The sequence below is a fragment of the Drosophila elegans genome, unplaced genomic scaffold (genome assembly GCF_018152505.1).
Source record: "Drosophila elegans isolate 14027-0461.03 unplaced genomic scaffold, ASM1815250v1 contig_183, whole genome shotgun sequence".
Taxonomy (NCBI): Eukaryota; Metazoa; Arthropoda; class Insecta; order Diptera; family Drosophilidae; genus Drosophila; species Drosophila elegans.
This window is the reverse complement of record NW_024545550.1, coordinates 8,501,129-8,526,142: the sequence shown is the minus strand read 5'-3', so window position 1 is coordinate 8,526,142 and position 25,014 is coordinate 8,501,129. Positions and strand designations below refer to the sequence as shown.

Genomic DNA, 25,014 nt, shown 5'->3' with positions numbered 1-25,014 from the left:
CATGTATTTATGTGTCGCATATCCGTAACATTGGATGCACGTGTTGGTCAACATTTTCATTGATTACAGTTCTTGGAATGAAGCATGTTAACTTAACAGTGGCCAGGGCTGGACTGTAAAGCAACAGCATTTAAAATAATTTCATTCAAAATTTGTATTGGATTGTTAGTTGGATAGTTAGATATATAGACATCTAATCATCAATTTAATACCTGTCGGAAGGTAAAAAAGTATAGGTCAGAAGTTTGTAGCACTTTTAGCAAAACAACTTTGAACATAATAAGTATAGGAAATTTTTGTTCAAGTATCACCGCTTATTTAAGCATCCAAGAACTTATTTTATACACTTTCAAAAGGTAAAATAATATTGGTTGAAAAATAGTTTGTACCGTCACGAATAAGTCGTATCTGACCATAAAAAGTATATAAATAAATTCATGAAAATATATATATATCGCAAAGTGAACATACGCACCAAAAAAAAAAAAATGTGAACCACTTTAAATAGGACTCCTTAGATTTATTGCAATATTAATTTAAAAAATTTCATCTATGAAATGATATTGAAACATTGCTTTTAAAAATTCATTTTTATAATATAACATTTTGATTGGTTGAAATAAAACCAATGGGCTAATTCCAGTACACTTAAATACACCGAGTAATTTTACTAATAAATACACCGAGGAATGTGGTCATCACAAGTTATATACATCCATGCGCAGATTAGGCCAGGCCAACAATCGTATAGAATATGAGGGGCAGCACTAGGTTGTCCACCTGGTCGGTAAAAGCCTCTACTAAAGCGGTATTCAATGCCGCAAAGATGGTAGCAAACCATTTCGCCTGGGTCATGGCCAACAAGCCGGTAATCTGCAGCAACCATACGGCGAGCAGAATGGAAACCACAAAGGCGATGGTGCCCTCCAGTGAGCGGGAGGATTCTAAAATAAATATTTGTTAATATTAATATAATGAGTTTTATGAGAGGGACTTGTTGAAAGACTATCATAAGTTAAAAGAAAAGACCATTATTTCTATAGTTTTTACACATAATGAGATCATAATCCCTACAGATTTGACCTTATAATTTGTATTATTTCAGTATAAAAAGTAATATTGATACTATTGAGTACTCCAAACATTGATTTTAAATGGTACACTTTAGAGATCAAAATATTATCAATTTTAAAGAGATTTAAACTTTCTGAACATAAATAACAATATAGATATAACTACTCTGATTTCTCCAAAGATTCTTCGTATTAATTTTAAGTTATGACAGTCTTTCAGTTATATATGTAAATATTTAGCCACACTCACTTCCCCACTTGTTGCGGCCCAACTTGGAGCCCACCACACTGGCCGCAGTGTCACCTACGCCCACTGCCAGGATTCCGGAGAGCAGAGCCAATGTATCGCCGCCAGAGCAGGGACATGGCGTCATCCAAACGGGCATGGAGCAACCGATGAGCAGACAGAACGGCGTCAGTGCCAACTCCCCGGCATCCTTCTCATCCTTGAAGGAACGGAATGCATCGGCCAGTCGCTCGGCGAATGGAGGAATCTTAAGGAGTCGTAGCAGTTCCAGGACCACAAACGCAGCCAATGCCACTCCAGTGGCCAGGTACAGCAGGGCGCACTCGTAGACCAATCCCGGGATATAGACCAGCACAATAAGAAGATGGAATATCTTGCGAATGCGCGTGTTGGCCTTTGAGGCGCTGCCAATTTGCCAGGCAACAGTGAAGCAGGTTAAAACCACCAGCAGCAGATAGAAGACCAAGATGCTGAGTCTATTGTGATCCTGCAGCAGGAAGTGGATAAGGGCCATCAGGGGAAGAGGTCTCGTCACCGGCATACAGGTCACAGCCAGCAGGAGCTGCAGCGTCCACAGGTAAAAGCGGTACGGTTTCCTCAACGATGGAAACATGACGAGAGCCAGGCAGAATACCAGCAGCCAAAACAGTGCGTTCTGTAGGAGTGATAACAATAATTTATTAATAATTTAAAACATTTAGTTTTAGTGGAACCTAAAATAGATTTAAAACTTATAAAAGGTAGCACATTTTATAACTATTTTAAATGACAATACATTCAAATATCAACCAATACGCGCATTAATTCATAATCACTCAAATCATAATAGTGATCTATCGTTATTACCATGCATTTAAATTCAAAATTAAAAAGATTACATCTAAAATTTTGATTATAAATCGATTTTCTTTACAATTTTAGGTGTAACCTTTTTACTTTTTTATTTCACATAACATATATGAGTAAATTAAGAGTGTTAACTATGAACTAGGCTGAAAAGTTAAGTGTTTAATACGCAGTACATTAATCACAGATATCTGTGTTCCTTTAAGGGTTAGGAATACCTACCACCATGATCATGTTGAGGGTCTCAAATTCACCAGTTGGCCAGGAGGCGCCACAGAAAAATCCGCTGAGTCGGTGGACAGCACTGATGGCGAAGAGCACCAGTCCTTGGACAAAAACAGAGGCCTCGCCGTAGGTAAACAAACCCTCGAAGCCACGCAGAGTGTAAATATAGATTTGCTGGTACGCGGAGGTCATCAGGAATCCCACAAGGACGGCGAAGGTCAGCGAGGAGTCGGCCAGCAGATAAAGGCTGAAACTGGTGGCCACTCCGGGCAGCAGGCTCACCAGGCACTTGACCAAGATGCCCGTCTTTACAAAGGCATAGACGAAGAAGCAGAGGGTTTCCAAGGCCATTCCGCTGGCGGAAACAGTGAGGAGCCACTGCATCCTGGCAGCATCCTTATCGCAGTCAGGTGAGTCATGGAGCAGGCGTACACTTAAGGCCAACGGAATTAGCAGGCACAACCAGCCACCGGGTCCGGCATTGGGTCTACAAAAGGGTCACAGATTAGATTCCAGGGTTATACAGCAGATAAGGCGGAACTTTGGACTCCGCCGCTGGAAAGTGGTGACTCACCTGGGCGCCATGGCCTTGAGGCTGAACACATCCGCACCACGATGGGTGCTCCTTCGCTGATGGCGCAATCCGCTGGAATGGCTGTCATCCGTAGAGGAGCCGCAGGAATTCGATTCGTCCGATTGCTCACTGTCCGTTTCTGGGCTCCGCATTTTTCAAGGGGCGATAAACTCAAAACATGACTTCTGCAAAATCTATATTCGCAAATAGGTCAAGGTGATGGAGAAAACCTACGCTTTTCTGCACTTCGGAAAACTGATGATGGTGTGTTTTGGATGCACTGGACCAGCTGGTCGTGCGTTGTTTTTGTTTTTTTTTTGGCGAACTGTTGCTTCGGGTTTGAAATGCACTTCGGGATTTTAAAGCGTCCGTAGGTGCGGTCACACTGTTAAAAGGTGTGCCCAGGCTCGAAGTTTGGCGGGAAGAAATCAATAAATTGAACTATGAGCTCAAACAACTTTTATTTTAGAAAAACAAATTTTTAAAATATTAAACTAAAATAAAAACACATAGAAAGTATAGCTACCAACATATGAAGGAAATCTTTTGTAGACGATGTACTTGATTTTGTAATCATAGTATGTAAATATATTTTAAACATTTATGTTAAATTTAAAATAGTAACTTTTTTTTAGAGTTCAGTATATATCCGTAAGTTTCTTAGAACTTATACAAACTAGTACTTCCCGATAAGAATATTATGCTTGAATACTGGTATTACTAAGCTTCATTAATAACATAGGCCACTGTTTGTTTTCTTGTATTTAATATTGTAAAACCAAACCTCGTACAAATTGCATTTAGCATAAATAACATAGAGAAAATGCTAAACTATTAGGGGAATATTGCTCGGCGACTTAGAGCATTCCAAACAGGTAGTAAAGCACGGGCACGACCAGAGCCGCTTTAGCTCCCGAAATTCCGGTGAAGCAAACAATCAGCTTGAAGACTCCATACCAGAAGAGGAGCTGCAGGGCCACATGGAGACCCAGAAGGCTAAATTAAGAGAAAGGTTAATATCTGCTTTGACTATTAAAATCACAAGTCCATACATTTTGTCCTTTCGACGAGCCTTTTCCAGGTTCCTGGGATGCTCCTTGCTGAGATACTGGCGAACTCCAAGAATGGTGTTGGAGAAGTACTCGTCCCACGACAGTTCACCGATGTCAATGATGAACTTCTTCTTGTCCACCGGATTGAGAGACTTGGAAAGCGCCAGTAACTTTTTGCTGTCGAAGTGCCATTCCGTGAATATGAAACGCTCCAAGGTGTTCAGTGAGTTCCATACGTTCTTGTGCAGGCGAACCAAGCTAAAATAATGATAAAACAGATTATTTAACTTTAGCAAAAGCTAAGAGCCATGCAGGTTTGCTACACAGATCACTTATAATGATACAAATAATCAGAATTGAATTATGTTTGTGAAAATAAATAAATTAGTCAATCTAAGTCATTTTAACTGTAATATACTTATTGATTTTTTTATAAACATATACTCACATGGGCCTACCGCCTCCAATCTTGGTGACCAGATCCAGGATCACAGCGGGAATGAAGTGGAAGAGAATGGCGCTCAGCCGGAAGACCCACAGGCTATTGACCAGACGCAGAGTGGGATACCAGACGGCACTGTTCAGTGGATAGTCGTGCAGGTAGCCATTGATCTTGTCCGTCATCAGTTCGAACCGGAACGGCTTGTATGTGCTGGAGGTCAGGTGGAAGATCTGCAGATCGGCTGGACGGCCTCCGTTTTTCGCCTGCAGCGAGTTCACATAATAGCCGGTGCTTATGATTCTAGATTTGGAAAAAAATGCATAAGACTTGTTTTAAGGAGTATGGCAGCTACTTACCCATTAACCACCACATCGATGGGTATGTAGTCCATGATGATGCTGGGATCCAAAGGAAGGCGACGAAGCACGCCCTTGGAGGCGCCCATGAAGAAACCTTGGGGGCCATTTTTCGAAATAGTCCAGCCAGGAAGCGGTTCCTTCCAAGCAGCGGTGACTGTAGTTATATAAAGTTTTAGTTAAGTTTTAGGATAGAGGAGAGAAACTTAATTAAATACTCACTCATGCTGGGACGGACAATGCAGCAGGGGAATTTGCTGGCCACATTGGCCACTTCGTGCTCGGCCAAATGCTTGGTGAAGGTGTAAGTATTGGGGTGATCCTTAAGTAGTCTACAAGGAATTATTTAACAACTATTGAACTGTTCTGAATATACAGTACATTATAGGCAACCCACTTTGGTTCCAGTTCCTTTAAAGCCTCGTCGTTGAGCGTCTCCGACAGCTGGATGATCTTCTCGGGATCTTCGGGCGAGGGATACAGCTTCTCCTCGACCTTCGTAAGATAGGCATTCACATAGGCGCTGGACACATGGACCAAGGCATCCAGTTTCTTCAGCTGCTGGCACAGCTCCACCACTCGCCTTGTGCCCCGCAAGTTGATGTTCGTGGTCTCCTTCAGCGATTGGAAGAAGTCCAAGGTGGCGGCCGAGTGGAAGACCACATTCACATTGTCGATCAGGGTCTGACGATCCTTGGGCGAGATGCCCAGATTCTCAAGGCCTACATCGCCCTCGATGGGCACGATCTTGGACAGACGGGACTCCAGCTGCAGCTCCTTGAACTTGTCGAACACGGAGTTCTTCTTCAGCTCCTCCAGTCGCTCCAGGACATTCTTGCCCTTCTTCGCACGCATCAGCAGGTACAGAGTGCCCACGTTGGGAATGTCCCGCAGGAGTTTCTCCACAATCGTGACGCCCACGAAGCCAGTGGCTCCGGTGATGAACACATTGCGGCCCGCATAGAAGTCTGTGATGGGAGAGCTGAAAATCGAAGAGTTTTTCAATCTATTTTGTTTGCATAGCTACTACGACTATGTGTATTTATAGACGTCATAAAGATGAACCAAAACTTTCTCTCATCTCCCATTCAAATGGCCCCAGAGATTCGTTGCTTACGACAGTCGTTCACCCATAAAAACCTTTGGCTCAAACCTGTTTTGCCTCGTTGGTTCCGAGTTCTAAGTGCCCATTGTATATCCTCTAATATTTATCTAACTAATGATTTGTTAGCAGGTGTCGACTTGCGGGTCAATGCTGGAATTCAGATCCATCTTGTGGGTGTCTCTAGTTTCATGATACTTTTGAATGAGCACTCGACTGAAAACTTGTCGAGCGGTGAAGCAAACTTTCAAATTTTAAAGTTTGATGTGGTTTTCAATCTAAAAAGATTGTGTTTGGAACATTTTGCCCATTTAGATACTTTCAAGATACTTTTTCTAGGTACTTTACTTAAATTCAATTCATATTTATCTAAATATTTTGTATTAGAAAGTCTTTAATCAATTTAAAAGTAAAAATTATTAAAAACCTGTTGAGTGATACTGATCTAAATAAAACCATGTTTTTATTGAGGGGTTGATGATTTTACCTCAGAACTTTTCTGTTTGGGGTAACACAAAAATTTCTTTCAACTCAACTCCGAACAACGAAGTTGGTTTGTTTTGCAAAAAGTTTATTATAGTTCACTTAAGCTCTGAACGTACGGGAAACCCCATTTCTTATCGAACATTTTCTCAACCGTTTCGATCGAATTACCAAACATCTGGGGGCTTCAACACGCAACATGATCATTCAATTAGCCAAGTCTGACGCATTTCTCTTTTAATGACCTCCATCGCAGTTCGCTGTCTCCACTTTTTGTTATGCCAAATGATTTTATAATGACGTTCATTGAAGATGCTTTCTGTGTTTTTTTTTAGTCTTCCCTCTACCGATGCGTGATATAATTTCTGCATAACAAATGACATTCGGATGGGAGCGACTGTTAATGCAACATTTCCTATATTTTAATATGCAAAAAATTAATGCAAATTTTCGTTTGAGCAATTAAAGGAGACCCTCGAGATGACAGACACATCAGAGCGCGGTAAAGTGCAGCTGAAGTCGTTGCAGGTGCTCATATTTACACACACAAAAAAGGCAAGTCATCGTTTTGACCATGCTCACAGTTCAAGAGCTTGTTGGCAAGCTAAACTGAGCTTTCACTTTGGGATCCGAATATTCGGAGGGTAATAAGGGAGAAACAGGTGACCCAATCAAGACAAATGGCTAATAACCCATGGATGAGATTTTGTTTGCTAAGTTTTACTTCTTCTTTCTTCGGTCGACTTTTTTGGTGGTAAAAATTAACTTTCTTATCAGTTATAAATCAACTTTTAAGATTAGATTTTGGGGCTTATCTGGGGTAATTAAGTGGCCGATTTATGGTGGCAGTGCTACTTGAAATTGGTTTCAAATTAGGTTTTGCTTTGCCTTGGAATTGGTACTAGTATTAAAACCAAAGTGTATTGCAATTCAAGAAGATTTAACGGAAGTAAAAATCTTGGCCATAGAAGGGAAATAATAAATGAAGTATTATAAAACCGCGCTTAAACCGCTTTAAGCATATTGCTTAATTCAATATCAATTGCAACAGTTAACCGCATTCCTTAACGACTGGCGTATAGAACTCCCATACCATTAGCTTGCACATAAACTTAAGTGCTTGCCCACCTCGGCAATTAAGTAACTCGACTTTGAGTAACTGACCCTACCAACTGCAAACCAATGGCCCATAAATCTCTGCAAATATTATTATTAATACTTCCTGCCGGTCCGAAAATGTTTAGCAACCTGTCAGGATGCGATGGCTATAATATATTAAAATCTCGTTCCTCGTCGGTTCCTTTTTGTTTCAGTAACCTGTAATTTTCCGCTTGATTTCCTGCCTGTTTGCCAACCGCTGAATCATTGACGTCATACTGCAAGAAAAGGGTACTTCATACGATCTTGAGAGGAAGGGTGCCAAACAGGTCAAAGTCTTAGTGAGAAAACTGGAATGTCTAAACCTATTTGCATTTCCCTCTATTCTTCTATTAGTTTATAGACATTTACCAGGTTAAAGAAAATTTTCCATTGTCGGCTGGTGCACGGTCTCAGGTGGTAGAATTTCATTGGGGGAAGAAAGTGTCCGGCTTAATGACCCACTGTCAGTTCGAAATGAAGTGGAATCAGGCGCTAACGCGAGTGTTAATTATAATACAGTATGAATCCATTAACTTGCACTATCATTATTAAACGATTTAAAATTTATTTAAAGAATAAGCAATGTCAGTTTTTAGTTCAAATAACTTATAAAAGTTATTTTAAATTATGGAATTAGATTTATGGTAGCTTAAAGTTCAAGTTTTGGAAGAATTCAAAGTTACTTTTGCATTTTGACCTAAATAACTTGACCGTAAAGTCTTAATTTTTGTGTTAAGTAAATAAGATGCATAACAGAATTCGGAATGTGGGATTACACATTTAATAGTATGTATAGAAAAAGGCGCGGTTAAAAGCAAAGTTAAAATTAATTAAGACATGATGCACGACCTGTCAATTTCAAATGTACATACATATGTATGTAGTATCTTCCCTTTAGATATTTGTAGCACTTCGAACTTTGCACTGTCTTTCTAACCTAACAAAAATCGCTCGAAAGCGGAGAAAAGAGAAAAAGCAGGCCGAAAGTTGTCAAACGTGCTACCAAAAATTGAATACAACAAAAAAATGACCAGAAACCGTTGTTTTCAGCCAAATTGAGTAAGACTTACCTGGTCATGGTTTCTCAGCAGGTGTGGTAATTGCCAATTTTAATACCCAGTTGCAATCTATGTATGTCTATCCGCTCGTCCGATTATTTTTTTTAATACTAAAACTCAGCTTAGAACGTCGAAATTTCTCTTTTAAACGTATTTCTCTTTCTTATCGGAGTTCCTCTTCTTATTTATTCCGAGTTTTTCTATCTTTTACTCCACTGTTTTTTGTTGTTGTTGATGCGATGCGACTGTAAACAAAGTACAAACACCAGTGCAGCTGCACGTGTGAGTACTGCGGTGTGTGCGAGTGTGAGTGAGAGGCAACTGAATGGAACTGAGTTTGTCTCCGATCCTCCGATTTTCGAACGTTAGCCGGCAACAGTAAAACTTCAACTGAATCTTTATATCGTCAATGGCCACTGAAATGTGCTCGGCCAGAAGCCGAACGATAGCGAATGATCATTAACTACGCTCCACGGATCGGAATTATTACGAAAAAACGATCGTCGGGTAAACCAGTTATCCAGCGGCGTCCGAAAAAGGGGTATTCACACATAATTTATTGTCTCGTTAATTCCTCGACTTTCAGATAGCCATCCTATGTATCTCGGCAGATACGATATTGCCTGCAATCGGTGTGTATTACTAACTGAATTCTCTCGAGTTCGGAAGATAGAGAGCAAGTCTCTCTCTATAGATACATCTTTTTTCTTAATATATACTTTTTGTATGTTTGCGGGGTTGGGGGCTAATTTTTGAATTGCTGGCGCTCCTGGCGTTAAATTTTGGAACTCGCTGTGTAAAACTACACCATGTAAATTGACAGATTTAAAACCAACCCAAAATAAAATGGGTTTATATATTTTCTGTCTAAATGTAAAATCTGAAATTTTATGTTAAGAAAGGACACAAACGTTTTGTATTTGCAATCGAAAGTAGCCCCAGATGTCGGGGTAATGTAGTTAACTATGTACAGTCAAACCTCTTTAGGTTCGACTAAACTTTAAAGAAATTCGGTTGAAATTATTAAATATTTCTGTAAAACTATTAATGACGTCGAAACATATGTATATTGCCAGGTTAGAAGAATTCTGGATAAATTGAAATAAATTTATGCTATTTGCACACTAATCATATCTTCCCCCAAAATCCAAATGCCTCCAAAAAAAATCATTCTTAACTTTTTCTTAATATTAAAATCATATTTATTTGAATAATAGTTACATATTTAATCATTTAAATTTTAGTTTCTCGCATTCTTCGACTATTTGACTATAAACCGGTTGATTATTACAACAATCTACAATTGTTCATTAGATTTACATTTATTGTTTAGTTAATGTGACTAAGTTTTGGGCTACTTTTGCATTGCTGTGTGAATAGATTGGTGTCTAGTGTTGCTTCGATTGTTAAGTTTTTATGATACACATTTCTGACTTGTACTTGGCTTGTGTAGAAAGGACTTAAAAGTAAAATACATGATACCCTACTAAGAACAAACTACGGATGGAAACGAACAACCATGTGCAGGAGGGTCGGAATTGAAGGTTGAATATTGCACACTCCAGCGGTTGGCGATTCAGAAAGCGGGCTACAACCATACGAGGAATCCCCAGATCAGGACCGCCAGCGTAAGACCGATCTGCAGGCCCAAAGTTAGAGTGAGGGCGAAGTAGAGGACGGCAAAGATGACAACATAGCCCGCATAGTACAGGAAATTGAAGCTGAAGAGAAGGTCACAAGGTCAGAAATTGTTTGCATATATCGAGGTCCTTGTACTTACACCTTCCAGTAGTTTCGATGCCATTCTGTGGTCACTGCCGACTCCTTGAAGTAGAAACGGCGGATGCCAATCAGACAGCGATCAATAAACTCCGACCAATCGCACTGACTGGCATCAAAATTGTACCGCCTTCGATCGCTCTCAGGTATTAAAGCTGAGATACGCAGTGCATTCTTCAGGGAGTAGCGGAAATCCTTGTCCAGGAAGTAGTCGAAGGCCTTGGTTCCCTTTTGGAAAACGCGCATATACTCGTAGGCTCTACAAAAATAAGTTAATTGGTGGTATTATAAAATTGAATTGCTCAAGTACACTTATAATTCCCAATTAGTTTATGCTTGAATTTTGTTCACCCCTTAATCCTAAAAATTCGAAATATTTCTTTTCTGGTTTTAAATAAAGATTTATCAAAAAGAACTTTAAAAATTAAAGCTATTTAAAGGTTTTTGTAGAATTCGGATGCTTCGAGAGTCATTATAATTGCCAATTAGTTTAAGTCTTAATTTTGTATTTACCCCTAAATCTTAGGATCAGCACATATCCTCAAAATTTCTAAATATTAAAGCTTTGTATTCCATTTCTGGTTATAATCAAGTAGTAATCCAGAGAAGGGGAATTAAATGTTAAAGCTTTATATTCCATTTCTGTTCGCGAATAAAGATTTATCTGAGAACTATGTTTCTTAAAAGTAATACTTACGTGTGCTGCGGCATTCCGATGCCGAATAGCTTCTCTGGAATGATAAAGACCATCGCTGGCAGCAGATGGAATAGATAGAAGAACAGATTGTAACGCCAGCCATTGCGCAACTTCGTCGCCGGCTTCCAGACGAAACTGTTGGGCGGATGCCGCTCCACGCTGTCGTTGATGATCGTGCAAAATTCGGCCAGGTTCAGGGGGTTCACCTCCCCCGAGGTGCAGTGTATGATTTCCGGCTGCTCCAGCTTCCGGGTGCCCACATACCAGCCCATGACCAGTGACGAGTTGATCACATAGTCGCATGGTATGATGTCGATCACAGCATTAGCACTTCCGCACATTGTCCGGAAAATTCCCTTAACAAAGCCGGCTAAGAAGCCGAGGTGACCAGAGTTCGCGTTGCCCACCCAGCCCTTCATCGGGTGCTCCAGGGTGCCATAAACTGTAGAATTGTTCAATAATTTAAATAATTTTTGTCAACATTTCAACAGGCTTAACGTACCAATTGATGGCCTGACTATGGCTGCTGGCAGTCCAGACATTTCGGCCATCAGCAGATTTTCGGAGAGATTCTTGGTAAACGTATACGTGTTGGGATGATCCCGAATGTAGCCCTTGCACTTCTGATCGGTGAAATCCTCCCAGGCGGCATCGTCCTCGGCCATCTTCATCATCTCGTACGGATCGAACTGTGACTTGTACACCTCCTCGGCAATCAGACCGCGATTGTTACTATTGCAGAAGGCCGTGGAGCAATAGATGTAGGCGGCCAGATGCTTCAGTTGCTTGGCCAGCTCAATGGTGCGCATCGTTCCCGTGAGATTGGTGCGAATGGCGGTGCGCAGCGGGGAGCTGAACTTGATGGTGGCGGCACTGTGGTAGATCACGTTGACCTGCTCGATCAGCTCCTGCAGCAGCTCGGGCCCAAAGCCAAAGTTCGGCTCGCTGAGTTCCCCCACCACTGGCACCACCTTGGCCAGCGTCTTCTCCGAGTACTTCTCGAAAATCTATTAAACACAATAAAAAACATATTTATACAATAAATTATGGTAATAAAATAACTATAAATTTGGAAAGGTCTGAATAAGAGAATCAAAAGATAGTTTGCAAATCTTATTGTATATCGGAGCAAAAACTTATTTAAAACGAATAACCATTTAAAGGTTTCATAATTGCCAAAAACGGAATTTGTTTTCTGCCACAAACTGAACGACAAATGATTAGTTTTTTGGTCAATTTAAGAGTTAGTTTTGGATGAGTATCGTTTTCGATATCGTTTGCGGTGTTAATTGATTTTATGACTCTTAATTACAGACAATAAAAATTGTTATAAACTGTTATTGTATATATTGCGATGTGTAATAATAATAATTATAATAACAATACATAAAAAAGTCTGTACAATTATTTACTATCAAAAGGTAACCATTGATTTTCGACTCTCAATTACAGATAATTAAAATGCTATTAGGTAGATTTAAAACAAAAAAGAATATATATAAAATAAATAAGGGTAACAAAATAGCTATAAATTTAAAAAAGTCCTTACAATTATTAACTATCAACAGGCTATCATTGATTTTACGACTCTCAATTACAGACAATTAAATTGTTATTCGGTAGTTTTAATTATCTATACATTTACAGGCCTAAACCAAAATTTTTTCTCCCTGTATACACGGATGTTGCTAATTAATTTCATTGCTTTCTGGAGGTCGGGTTGGTAACTATCCACGCCCACATTACGCCCGGCAAATTATGATTGTTAGAGCTGAGTGTTTTCTTCGGTTTTTTTTTTACCATTTGGGAAATACTCGTACTCGTAAGTAAGCAATTTCTAAAGCAAACAACATTTGCTGTTAGCCGCTTTTTGTTACGCCATTAAAAATGCGTTTAAAAATATAATTAACAATATGTGAAGAGTCTCGTAAGAAAATAAAGTAAAAGAGACCAACATAATGGGGAGACTGGCTTTGTTGGTACCAAAATTTGAGTTTGCTACAAATGAGTATGCAAAAATGTTTCAACAAAGTATCAAGTCAGTTTAAAAATTATAATTTACTGTGTCTTGTTTGACCGATTTTAAAATTGCGAAGCTTATATTTGTATAATGTTAAAGATTGTTATCGTTAAGTATTCCAAAACCAAGAATAATGGTAGTAAATAGTATTAAAAAGGTTTTTTGAGTTTAATTAATTTTTAAAAAGGTACTCTAATAATTTTTACTGCCATTTTGGACCGATTGTAATAATGTAACAACTTTTAAAAAGACTTAAAAAGGCTTAATTAATGTTTAAATATGTACTATTAAAAACGAAGTCTGTATATAAAATAAAATTTTTAGTGTCATTTGGGCGATTGTAATAATGTAACAATTTTTAAAAAGTATTAAAAAGGCTTCTTGAATTTAATTAATTTTAAAATAGGTACTCTTAAAACCCTTAGCAAACGCAGACCATTAAAGTCTTTTGCATAACCTTTTTTTTTGAAATTAAAAATAAAGGAAAGGAAAGAAAATAAAAGCAGCGGAAGAGGTCGACTTCGAGGTTACGACTTTTGACAAATTAACGCTTCATAAAAAGACTCGTAATTGGCTTTAATGATACCCCATGTAGACGGCGCCTCGGGGGCAGGTTCGTGTCAGGGGGCGTGCCCGGGTGCTGCCCCTTTTCGGCTGACCAAAAATTAAAAAAATAAAAACCTGAGAAAACGCAACTAGACTTACCGGCTTCTGGAGCAGTCGACGAATCCGCTCGCTGGGATCGAACTTGCGCTTGCCGCGCACCAAAACGTAGATGGTTCCAATGTCGGGATGTGTGTCCAATAGAGCCTCTATCAGGACGGAGCCCAAAAAGCCTGTGCCGCCGGTGACGAAGATGTTTTTGTGGGCGAAGAATTCCGGAATGGTCAGCGAAGTGCTCAACTGGTGACCGTTGAGCCGCAGTTTTCCATTTCCCACAAGGCTGTTGTTGTTTTCCGGCGGCGAGGTGGTGCCGCCATGTTCCGTGATGACAGCCATGGTGTAGGGCTCGAGATTCGTCGGCGGCGCCAATTTGCTGCTGAGCGTTAGAATCGGTTGGGCAAGCTGAATAATACAAAAAAAAAAATAAATAAATAAATAAATAAAAAGAGAAAAGCAATGAGTAAACGCTCCGTGACATCGGTTGGTTCAAGTTCATTAGTCCAATCCAACTGGATCGCGACTAAAAGCGACTATAAAGAGCCGGCAATCGAGGGCATTGCCGAAAAACCAGACCAAACTCCTCAGTGTGTCAAGTTGAGCTTGCGGCGGAAGTGCATCATAAATCTGTTATCAAAATTAGATGGAAGTGGAGTGCACACGATGCAAAAAGCGGGTAACCTCAATGGGTTAAATGCTGAATATTTCAACTTTCCACACTTTTCAAGTTTTCGGTATTGTTAAGCCTAAAGGAAACTTGACTTCAAAGATTGGCCGCTTTTGTAATAAGACAAATCTTAAAAGTTACTTTGTACTGGTTCTGGTTTTTGCCAAAAAAATCGGCCTTAAATTTGTTACATTTGCATTTTTTTGCTTTTGCCTTTTTGTTAAATCATAAATCTGTAATCAAAATTAGATGGAAGTGGGGTGCGATAATCAATTAGTTAAATGTCTAACGAAGTCTAGTAGTGAATTTTTAAACCTTCCGTTTTCGGTGTTAAATCTTAAAGAACCTTAAGTTAAAGGTATTGCGCTTTTGTGGGAAGATAAATTCTTAATGCAAAGTGTACTAGCAGTCAATTTGTGAAATCTCAGCTTTCTGTCAAAAAGTATGCTTTGTGGTAATTGCATTTATTTTAGTTTTTGCTTGATTATAACTTCCTGAGGATGTGGCTTGGAAATATACCTTCTGTGATTTTGTGCAATTTATGGTTTCTGCGAAAAAAAGTAAACAAATTTAAACAAATCTTGTTTAAATTTTTAAACATTATGGTAATTGATAAAGATTTCTTGAGGATGTGGTTTGCAGATATAAATTCTACTTCCAATTATAGACTCATATGAGTCCAGTAGGTCATGATAACCTCTTTGATTTTAGTGTTCAACTGGGACAGCATTGCCTTTTACTTTGTGGGAAGAAGTCGTAACCGCTTACATTATTTTCCCAGTTTGCAAAGCATTCAGTTCACAAAATTTTGGTAAATCCCCTTTTTGGAGTTACAAATTGTTAGCCTTCAAAATTGAAAATTCAAAAATTCAGTTCGGCGTTTCCCATCAGACTCAGACACACACACACGCGCATCAAAATTATAAGTTTTTGAAAGTATAATTTTTAGCAAGATGAATACCACTTTTAGGGTGGCTCGAATGAGCCTGCATCGCTGTTGCCGTTTTGTTGGCCACAAAGCTAGGAGCAATGAGGCTTCCGGTTTGCGGCGATTACCGGCAGCTTCCGGCCAAAAGCGAAGATTTGCCGACCGATACACCTTCGATGACAAGACCCAGGCCCAAATCGAAGGTTTTAGAAATGATATGAGCATGGCTGAGCTTCCCCGCGAGTCGCCTTGGCGCGAAGAAAGTTCTGCTGATTTTCCCGAGCGTCTGGATGAGTTGGGCTACGAGTCGCACTGCAACGATCGCCTGTACATGGCAAAGAACAAATTCAGGGATGCCCAGGACCAGTACATAATGGAGCGCGAGGAGCGGCGTACGGAGGCGCAGAAAAGGATTCAAAATCATTTTTCGCGCAATCAACAGGAGCCGGAAACAATGCGGCGCCGTGCTATTCAGCAGGATCCCGTCGAACACCAAAAAAGGCAGGAGCAAATCATCGAGCAGAATCGACGCAAATGGCAAAGCCGCCCGGCATCAAGGAGGGAAACGAATAACTCGGGCATCACCTATCGGCCGGAACTGCGACGGGAAAAGTATTTTGAGGAGAAGCAGCAACGGGAAACGGCGAAACGCAATCCGGGAAGTGCTGAGGATGCGTCTGAGGGCGAAACAATGGTCTACGATTCCAATCGTCCCACTGCCGAGTGGCTGAGAAAGCGCGAGGCGGCGAACGAGGCTGAGTACTGGCACTCTTGGCACACCTGTCCCAGCTCCCGAGATGCGGAGACCACGGAGGAGGTGAAGCCCCATCTGCGACGCAAGAAGGTGGTGTCCCATCCGCCCGCTTATCCTCGAGATGGTCAGCGACGCGGCTACCATCAGATAGTGCCACCGGTTTACCGGCTCAAAGCCAAAACCGCAGTGCTGCTGCACAAACGACGACCCAATGGCATCGAGAAGCAATTCCACAAGTTTGCCCGCAAACAGGCCACACCCTGGCATCAGGATGTGCCACAGACCAGTGCGCAACCACAGCAAAAACCCCAAGTGGTGCCAAAAAAGAAGGAGGACGAAAAGAAGCCCAAGCGCAAGGAGGATCGTCGATCCGTGGAGCCCCCAAGATTCCGGATGGTCGTAAAGAGCCGTACTCCGGTGTCGCGACCCTCTACGCCCGTTTGTAATTACTCCGGGCAGTTCGACATGCCGCCCACCATCGCCGGACCCAGTGTTTACATGGCGGCACTTCGTAAATCCCTCGCCGAGACCTGCCGAAACTACTCCAGCGGCAACACCAACTAGTGCAGATTTGAAAAACATTGTAAAACGCCCGTTTAATTTTAAAATGTGAATACATTTGGCTGAGCTCCTTTAGGGGTTCTGGGCTATTATAATTACATTTAGAACTATTGACGCATGAAAATCAATTTTATAACTTGGGGTTCCTATTTGAAATTGTTTACACCAACATTAAGTCTGTAAACCAATTAATGTTACGCCGTAAACTTAATGAAGTAGATAAGCAATCTAAATCCCTATGAATTAAAAATTATTTCTAGTATGTAATGGCAAATTAAAACTAGCGCTCTAAGCTTCAACAATAAAAAGAAACGGGTCAATTAAACGTGCTTATAACTTGTGATAAACGGTAAGAAAAATGCAATGGGACTCCCAAAGTTCCGTAACATTTATAACGAAACGTATTACTCTCTTATTAAAATTGCAATAAATATTGCAATAATCCACTTACTACACAAATTATTAAAATTGCTTTAAACTTTTTATAGATCATATTAACAATGCCGCCCTAACACATATAAGCTAAAATATAAACGTTGACCAGCACTGCAAGCTAATCCAACTTAAGAATTCGGGGTTCGGTTTTAAACTTTCCCACACTCAAACCCAATAAACCGTTTACTAAAATCACCGAATGGATTGGAGTGGCTAAGCTCACGTTAATTAATACCTCTAAAAACTTTCGACTTGCCACAAGTCGACTTCCACAATCAAACTCATGGCCGTTGCCCAACACTGTTAACTGTACTTTCCCGCCGAACTGCAAAACCCATTCACAAAGCCGCCTTTTGTTCGCTCCATCCGAAGCCATCAATAGCTCGACTAATTAATGGCAAATGACGTGTATATCCAAAAAAAAAAGGCAACCGAAAAGCGAAAAGCCTCGAAAAAAAGAAATCAAACCAAGGTATTATAACCGATGTAGTTAGATCTATCACACTGAACACTGAACACGGCACGTTGCCCAAGCAACCAGTGTACAAATTGAAAACATAATTAACGAAATGCGTAACAATTTGTTGGAGGAGAGATTAATTTCGAACATTTTCGTGTGATTCCGAATTTGTGTCAAGGCCGCCCAGCCGGAGATCTCAAGAGTGGAGTTGTCTAAAAAGGAGGAGGAGGCCTATATCTATAGGCCCATCAAACACCAACCACCAACCACCAACCACCAACACCAAATATATTTGGAGTTTGGTCGGGTCGGACCAAGCTCAGCTCAATGAAAATGCACGGTCACGGTCAGATCGCTGTTGATCTCTAAAGAGTCTCTAGAGTCGTGCTGCGTTGTCTTCGTATGCAGATGAATTCAAAAAATTTCTCCACCTTAAAAAATTGTTATTTCACGAGATTTCTGTGTTTTTCGGGTGCTAACACCCAGGCGCTAATTGATTCGCTTGTAATTGAGCAACCAACAGATCGCTAACTTTTCCCCAACTCAACACATGTTCGGAAGGCAATTCGCTTTCGAAAAAAATTCCGCAATTTGGCCTTATCCAGAATTATGTAAATTATGTTCTCCGGATCTGAGACAGAATGCCGCCAGTTCGATCAACATTGAATTTATCGCAGTTCAGTTAACTGGTTTCTTGGTTTGCTCTTGGCCTGGCCCTCATCCAAATGATTTGCATTTAATTTCCTCGAGCTCGGAGATTTAGAGATTCATCGCCATTTTGCCCTCACCCAGCAACATTTTTGTCATATTTTCATCTCTTATTTGTAATACCATTGTTTGGCTTTGTAAAGTTCTTCGCTAGCTTGAGCCAACAGGTTTTTATCTTCGGGTTCTTGGGATTGACAGCATGAGTTATTGATGGTTTTTGGGAGGGCTAAAAGATCGTTGAACTTGACATTTTTGTTGAGTTATATAAATTTGGGACAAAGACCTTGATTTGTTTCAGATCTAAATCATTTTAAACAATATGTAAAGACTTTTTAGTGATTGAAAATGACAGCTTGACAACAAAATATAAAAGTTTTGAAGGCAGATACATAGTTAAAAGGGTAATATGGCTTTTTATTTAAATATATATGACCTATTACTTATTTACAAATATGGTTAAAATGGTAGATATTTGAAAAAGTAATATGTTTATTCATTTTAACTATATTTGGTTATTTAGTTACCTACATATATGGTTGGAATTTTTTGACAGGTGCTTGTTTTGTTCCCTCATTGGAGAAGCCTTTTAATTCAATTTCAATTATCGCAATTGAATATAGCCGCAAAGAAGAATGCAATGAAGCGCTTAAAGAGAGTCTCTATTGTTTAGGTGTTGGGACCTCCTATTTTGCATTTTTACTGGAGAAGCACATGGACTATAGCATATATAAATAAACAATATATACAGATGTTGGCAGATGAAGCTATGGCCGTATGTGCCCTAAGATTTGCATAATTTAGCTACGTCTGCGTTTTGCTTTGTTCGTTATTTTTGTTTAGACAAATGACTAAAACCCAGCTGGGTTTTAAGTTACCCCCGAATGGGTGAGTATCTGTGTGCGTTGCGGAGTATATACAAGCTTTTCTGCATATTAAATATTTGGAAATTTCTTTTGCAGCCTCAAAATGGCAAACAACGTATTCCGAGCCCTAGGCCCCAAAAAAATAAAAAAACCGAGCCCTAATGAACAAATTATGAAAACATGACTATGTTAGCTTAGTGACTCGGTTTGCGAGTGAGGGTATGCTCTAACTGTGACGAATTTTTGGGTTTTGTTTATGACTAAAGATCCATTTTGGACACTTTCTATTTTACGACGAACAGATCTCTCTCATCTCGGTGTTCGCGCCATTGATTTCTCTTCATGTGCTGTTATGATTTTATTCCATTCAAATCGATTCGATTTGATTTGAACGTATTTTTGCTTTATTTTATTTCCGCCTTGGCAACCAAATGTGTAACAATAATTCTGGTTTGTTTATGCTAGGCATGAACATACAGGGGAATTCGATTCATTGTGCCATAAAAATAGAGAGAGCAAACAAGCGGCGAACAAATCGCACTTGTGCTGGGCATTAGCATTAAATGGCTGTGTAGACCTTAACATTGAAAGTGCCACAAAATAAATGGAAACAAAGCGCACTGATTGAACCTTTTTTCGGTGCGTAATTTTAATAATTGATATTCCGTTGAATGGCAATCTAAAGAGTCAAAAAATGAACTTGCGAGGAGTACTTCAATCAAAAGATTCAAGAAACGAACGTGGCTGTAGAACATTGTCTTGGCTTGTTACTTTAAAATTTTTGTCGTTTAAGTTGTGATGCCTTATGCCCATTAAGAAATTCTACTCAACAATTGTTTTATTTATTTGTATTTCCAGAAGTTTGGCAAACCGGTTTGCGGCATAAAATTCGATGTCAGCCAAAAGAGAAAAAAACATAATATATTATGAAAAAAGTGTCTGACAGAAATTAGCCACGCGTCAAACCCAGGGACTATAAAATTAAATATTAATGTGAGATTTTAACTCCAGACTTAAATTCTTAAATCATAGCAATGATTTTTTGTTTGTTTTGTTGTCCATGAATTTTCCAGCAAGTGCTGGAAAAACCGCATGGAATAACTTACTCAATCGGTGTAGCGAAAAACTAATCCAACTCAAAAAACACAGGCACACACGAACTCACGCAAAGAGAGTGGCTGTTGAGAGCGAGGGAAACTGGAAAAGCTATGAAAACAAACATTTAAGTGAAAATCGAAGAGCTAAGTCAACAGCTTTTCCAATGGTTTTTCCGCAAAGCAAACCAAAAAAACATAAAAACAGAACAAAGGTAAACTCAGTTTCGTATTACACTTTTCTAACAACTCAGAATTCTTTCGTCACTTCCGCTTGAATGATTGTTTGGCAATTGATTTGCAATTACCGCGATTATAATTATTATTACAGTATTATTATGATTTTTTCACAACAACGCTGGGCGTTTCACATTGCACTTGATCGAAATTTGGTATTGTTGTGAAGCACGATGTTAAGGCGAAGTGCAAACTAACCAAAATCGTCGGGGGCACAAAAGAGAGATCGGGGGTGGTAGCGGTGGTGGTGGTGGTGGTCACTAAGGAGGATCCGCTTTTAGCCAACTTGCTGCCAATGCCGACGCACGCTCACTGAAGACTGATTGCGGGCTCTGGAAATAATGCGATCGCAGCCAATGCTGAAAAGCACTCACTCGCACTCGCCTCACAGTTTCTAGTCTCTAGTCTCTAGTGTCTAGTCTCTAGACTTCAGATTTCCGAGTTCAGCTCACGAAGACTTCGGGGCACGTAATGAAAATCGGAACAGAAAATAATCAAGAGCCAGCTCGAGAAACAAAACCCGCAAACTCAGCAAAAATATAAATACGTAAAACCACCTGAGAGAGCTTTGAGTGGCCAGCGAAGCAACGAGGTCTGACTTTTTGGTAACTGAGAAAGCTGACTCTCCAAATTGTGGATATTGCTGGGATCTATTACGAGTGCGTGGTATCTGTTGAGTGGATCTGGCAATGCCATTCCGACCTGGCTTGGAGTGAGCTAACGTAAGCCTGGCCTCTTGAGCCAAAAGTTTGATTTGCGGGGGTCTAAATGTCCCATAAAATAAAAATAAATTCGAAATGTTATCTGAAAGACCCTAATAGTTTTACTTTTTATTATTGTCACTTAGCATCAATTTAAAACGTGGTTTTAAATTGCAAAATTATATAATATTATTTTGATGTTTTAAATATTAAAGATAACATTTTTAGATACGGACAAAATTAAAGAGACAAATAACTGTTGCTAAATTATCCACCATTTCAAAAATGTTATGATGGTGTATATAATAATTTGCCAATTTGATTAAATAAACCTTCCATACAAATTTTCAAATTATATATGCTTTAAAAATATTATTTTGTCATGGTCTCTGAAAAACTAAATTTGAATTTAAAACTTTAAAAGAGTTATTGGAAGACATTTACGTTTTAAATTCCAAAGAAAGTATAAACTCCCCTTTGCAATAATATACGAATTTGATATAATATAATTCCGCAACAATTTTTTTATTATATATAACAAGCTACGTTTTACAAATATTATTTTGTCATGCTCTCTAAAGAATGGAATTTATTCCAAAACGTTTATTACTTAGCCTTAAAATAAAGCAACAAAAATTGTTATGCTACATTGGTTATCAGAAAAGTTTATTGTTATTTTAAGTTAAACAAAAAATATCTCCAGTTTTCAACAAAATCCCCTTTGCAATAAAAGCTAATTGTGCAAACTATTCAATTTGTTACCTTGCTTCCTGTTCTTACATTTTGAAGCACACGAAACAGTTTGCTGACATCTCCAATTAATTGCGGCCAGGTATACGACGAGTACATATATTATGCTGATTTTGATAATTTGATTTCGGTGTCAATGAGGGCATTGTAAGGTAGGAAAATTACCGGTGAATTGCATGAGGTGTTTGCGATCACGCTTTCCATTGTCTAATTATGCAAAATTGATTGACAGCCCCTTGATATCTCCAATGCAAAAATGCAAATCAGTCGATGCGGACCTTGGTATTACAAAACTGTCTGTTTAAAATATTTCCTCTTCGCGGAGACAAGCTTTCTAAGCTCGTTCAATTGCAGTTGCCCTAAATGTTGGTTAAAAACAAATAAAATCAAGTGGAAAGTACTGAAACCTGAGTTATAGGCCTAAGCAGCAATGGACTAGAGTGGGAATACATCTCGGCGGTAATTACTGGTGTGCGGGGATACGACTCTTCGCTCAACCAAAAAAGAAATGTCAAAATTTGGGCGGCACGCTAAAGAAAGTGGTGAGAAAATTGGGAAGAGGGGCTTGTAACAAAAAGGAAACTGCGGTAAAATATAAAAGAGGCTCGACAACTGCAATCAATTTAATTGACAAATTTGAATGAAAATGGAAAAAAGTGTTTAGTTATGATATAATAGCTTGGATATATTGTTATTTTAAGAGTATACATATTTAACAGATGATAAAAAATACAAATTTTAATTAAATTTAAATTTCAATACCCAATATATATATATATAGGTGAGTTAGACAGAGGATTCCTCTTTGTAAATAACATGAACTTACACCTATATGGAGTAATTTTAAACTTAAGTTTAAATATATTATTATTTAAAAAAAAAAGTAAATAGAGAGCAAATATTGATTTATATGATATGCCTCCATTTAAAATAACAATATAATATCCGAACAATATATTGAACAGATGATTTAAGGGAAGGATTGTTCTTTAATAATATTAGTTTCTGTGTAAATAATATTTGTGTACACCTATAGTCAGCAATTTTAAAAGTAATGTCTTAAAAATTTAATTGACGTTACACATTTTCTCCAAACTTCCAAAAAAAATTACAAATCAATTAGCCCATTAGCAATGCAATTTTCAATCATATCAACCTCAAGTGGCTGTCAACGTGTCTTCAATTTAATTTCCCTACAAAAGCAACATAAACGAACATCGGTAGCAGGAAAACCGCAGAGAAGGCTCTTGTTAGTTAATCGCATTTCCACTTAGTCAGCGCTACTTGGCTGGGAATTTTCATGGCTCGCTCACATTTTTTTAGTGCCTCGTCATCATGAACCAGTTGCAGTGGAGCAGTGTGAAAAAAAGAGGCGGTGAAGATGGGGGATATTGAGGAGCTTTCAAGTCTGGTCTCGACCAACGAGACCCCTTTGGGCCACTAAACTACGTCACCCAGTGCGCATGAGTAATGAGCTTGGTTTGGTTTTCATTTCATGCTTGGCTTTTGTATGTTTGCCGATGTCTCACCTATTTGTTGTCGTTTTAAAGTCGCTTGTCTCCGCTAATACCCTCTTTTGGGAGCGGTTCAAGAGGTAAGCTAAAATAATAATGTTTTTGCGTTATCCATGAAACTTCAATCAACTTACATTATAATTATTAGATTTTTGTTTTCTCGTTAAACTCATTGAAAGCAGAGGTATTAAAGAAGAAACCTATCTTAAATATAAAAATTATGAATTGTTTATTCGAGGTATTTTTCTGAAGGTACATACCTAGCTCAAATATATTTAATGAAGATAACTTAATAGCAATTTGTTAACCTGACAGCTTTATCCTATCTAATAATTTATCATTCAATTTTATTTTTTTAAATAAATATAAAATTAGATTTAATTACCGTTTTCATATTTTTTTTATGTTATCAATTATTTCCCCTTTTAAGAGCATGGAGTAATTCCACTTGAACTTCTCCCTACTCATTTGTCTTAATGTATTTTAAAATTGATTAATATGCAGAGTGGGAGAGCAGTCATCACCCCCACCCCTTTATCTATATATCCGACAAGTTAAGGCCTCACCGTCCCCACATGACAATGCATTTTTGGTTTGTTTTTTGTCGTCTTTATGTTTTGATTTTCACATTTATGTTGGGCACTGCAATCGGATGGCGACCTTGCCTCATTGTCCAAATATTTGGGCCGCCGAAGGTTGTGGCTTTAAAATCACACTTTAATAGGGGAGAATTAAGTAAAATTAACAGAATATGTTTTTAGAAATTGAGAATTCAATAAAATTAAGAGAAAAGAGAAGCTGCAAGGATGGGAGAATCATACTGTGGAATATTAATTTTAGCAACGAAATATTTAAAATTGTATCCTGAAGCTATACAAACTTCTAGTATATATTAATAAAAATGTGGGAATTTAATAAATCAAAATGAGCTAGTTGGTAATAATCATATTTAGGAGTTATAATTTTTGTAATACGATAATTAACATTTTTATTTGAGTTTGAGATGTTCATTATTTAATATTCCTTATATTTGAAATTACAGAAACTTTGAAATGTTTTTAATTTGTTAATTTTAAATATTAATTTAATAAAGTGTATGAAGTTTGGATTTGAAGCAATATTTTTATTCTGAACACCTTAATATGAAGTTAAATGCAGTAAGTAAGCATGTAAGTAAATTAAGCAAATTCGTAATAAAATAATAATAAATTAGGAAAATAATGATTTAAAAATTTGCCGCGCAATGGCAACACTGCTTTGGCGGTGAAGTGGCAGCTCCGTCGTTCATTTGAAATCGCAGCAAGCGGTGATTTGTGTGCTTGGTTTTCGTTCTTTTGCGGAATTTAACGCAGTGCCAAAAATCAGTTTCCGTGTTTTCTGCGCAATAATCTGCTACTAAAAGTTGGCCAACGCAGGCGCAGAGCGGGCGGAAAGAAGAAGAGGAGCGCAAAGGAGGAAGAACTAAACCGCAGTGGATTTCATTCAATAGGAAAAACGGCCAAGGTGGTGGGAAAATCATAGCAATATCAGCCCCCAGATTGCGAGAGAGCGTGTGTTTCCGTTAACTCACCACCGAAAAGAAAAAAAA

At 38.8% G+C, this 25,014-nt stretch overlaps 4 protein-coding genes across 5 annotated transcripts; 1 reads left to right on the top strand and 3 right to left on the bottom strand.

The window, feature by feature from the left end:
• Positions 1–505: 505 nt before the first annotated feature.
• LOC108144559 (dolichol kinase) lies at positions 506–3,297 on the bottom strand. The gene is made up of 5 exons (XM_017269537.2): positions 3,200–3,297; positions 2,966–3,150; positions 2,389–2,878; positions 1,324–1,975; positions 506–944 (listed from the first exon to the last, which is right to left on the bottom strand). The coding sequence occupies exons 2-5, from the start codon at positions 3,115–3,117 to the stop codon at positions 727–729; spliced, it is 1,512 nt and encodes a 503-aa protein (XP_017125026.1). The 5' UTR covers positions 3,118–3,150; positions 3,200–3,297; the 3' UTR covers positions 506–726.
• Positions 3,298–3,714: 417 nt separating this feature from the next.
• LOC108144557 (putative fatty acyl-CoA reductase CG8306) lies at positions 3,715–8,998 on the bottom strand. Its single transcript, XM_017269536.2, has 7 exons — positions 8,611–8,998; positions 5,213–5,797; positions 5,038–5,147; positions 4,816–4,972; positions 4,466–4,759; positions 4,018–4,275; positions 3,715–3,961 (listed from the first exon to the last, which is right to left on the bottom strand). The coding sequence occupies exons 1-7, from the start codon at positions 8,616–8,618 to the stop codon at positions 3,823–3,825; spliced, it is 1,551 nt and encodes a 516-aa protein (XP_017125025.1). The 5' UTR covers positions 8,619–8,998; the 3' UTR covers positions 3,715–3,822.
• A 778-nt stretch (positions 8,999–9,776) lies between these two features.
• LOC108144592 (putative fatty acyl-CoA reductase CG8303) lies at positions 9,777–20,921 on the bottom strand. Of its 2 annotated transcripts, none has more exons than XM_017269595.2 (6): positions 20,660–20,921; positions 13,800–14,159; positions 11,577–12,081; positions 11,075–11,516; positions 10,379–10,636; positions 9,777–10,319 (listed from the first exon to the last, which is right to left on the bottom strand). In XM_017269595.2, exons 2-6 carry the CDS (start codon positions 14,091–14,093, stop codon positions 10,187–10,189), a joined length of 1,632 nt encoding a protein of 543 aa, XP_017125084.1. In that variant the 5' UTR covers positions 14,094–14,159; positions 20,660–20,921; the 3' UTR covers positions 9,777–10,186. The 2 variants fall into 2 exon arrangements, with proteins under 2 accessions (XP_017125084.1, XP_017125085.1); XM_017269596.2 differs by having other exon boundaries at positions 20,836–20,904.
• On the top strand, positions 14,251–16,788 carry LOC108144594. The gene has a single exon (XM_017269598.2). It carries the CDS (start codon positions 15,375–15,377, stop codon positions 16,665–16,667), a length of 1,293 nt encoding a protein of 430 aa, XP_017125087.1. The 5' UTR covers positions 14,251–15,374; the 3' UTR covers positions 16,668–16,788.
• Positions 20,922–25,014: the final 4,093 nt, after the last annotated feature.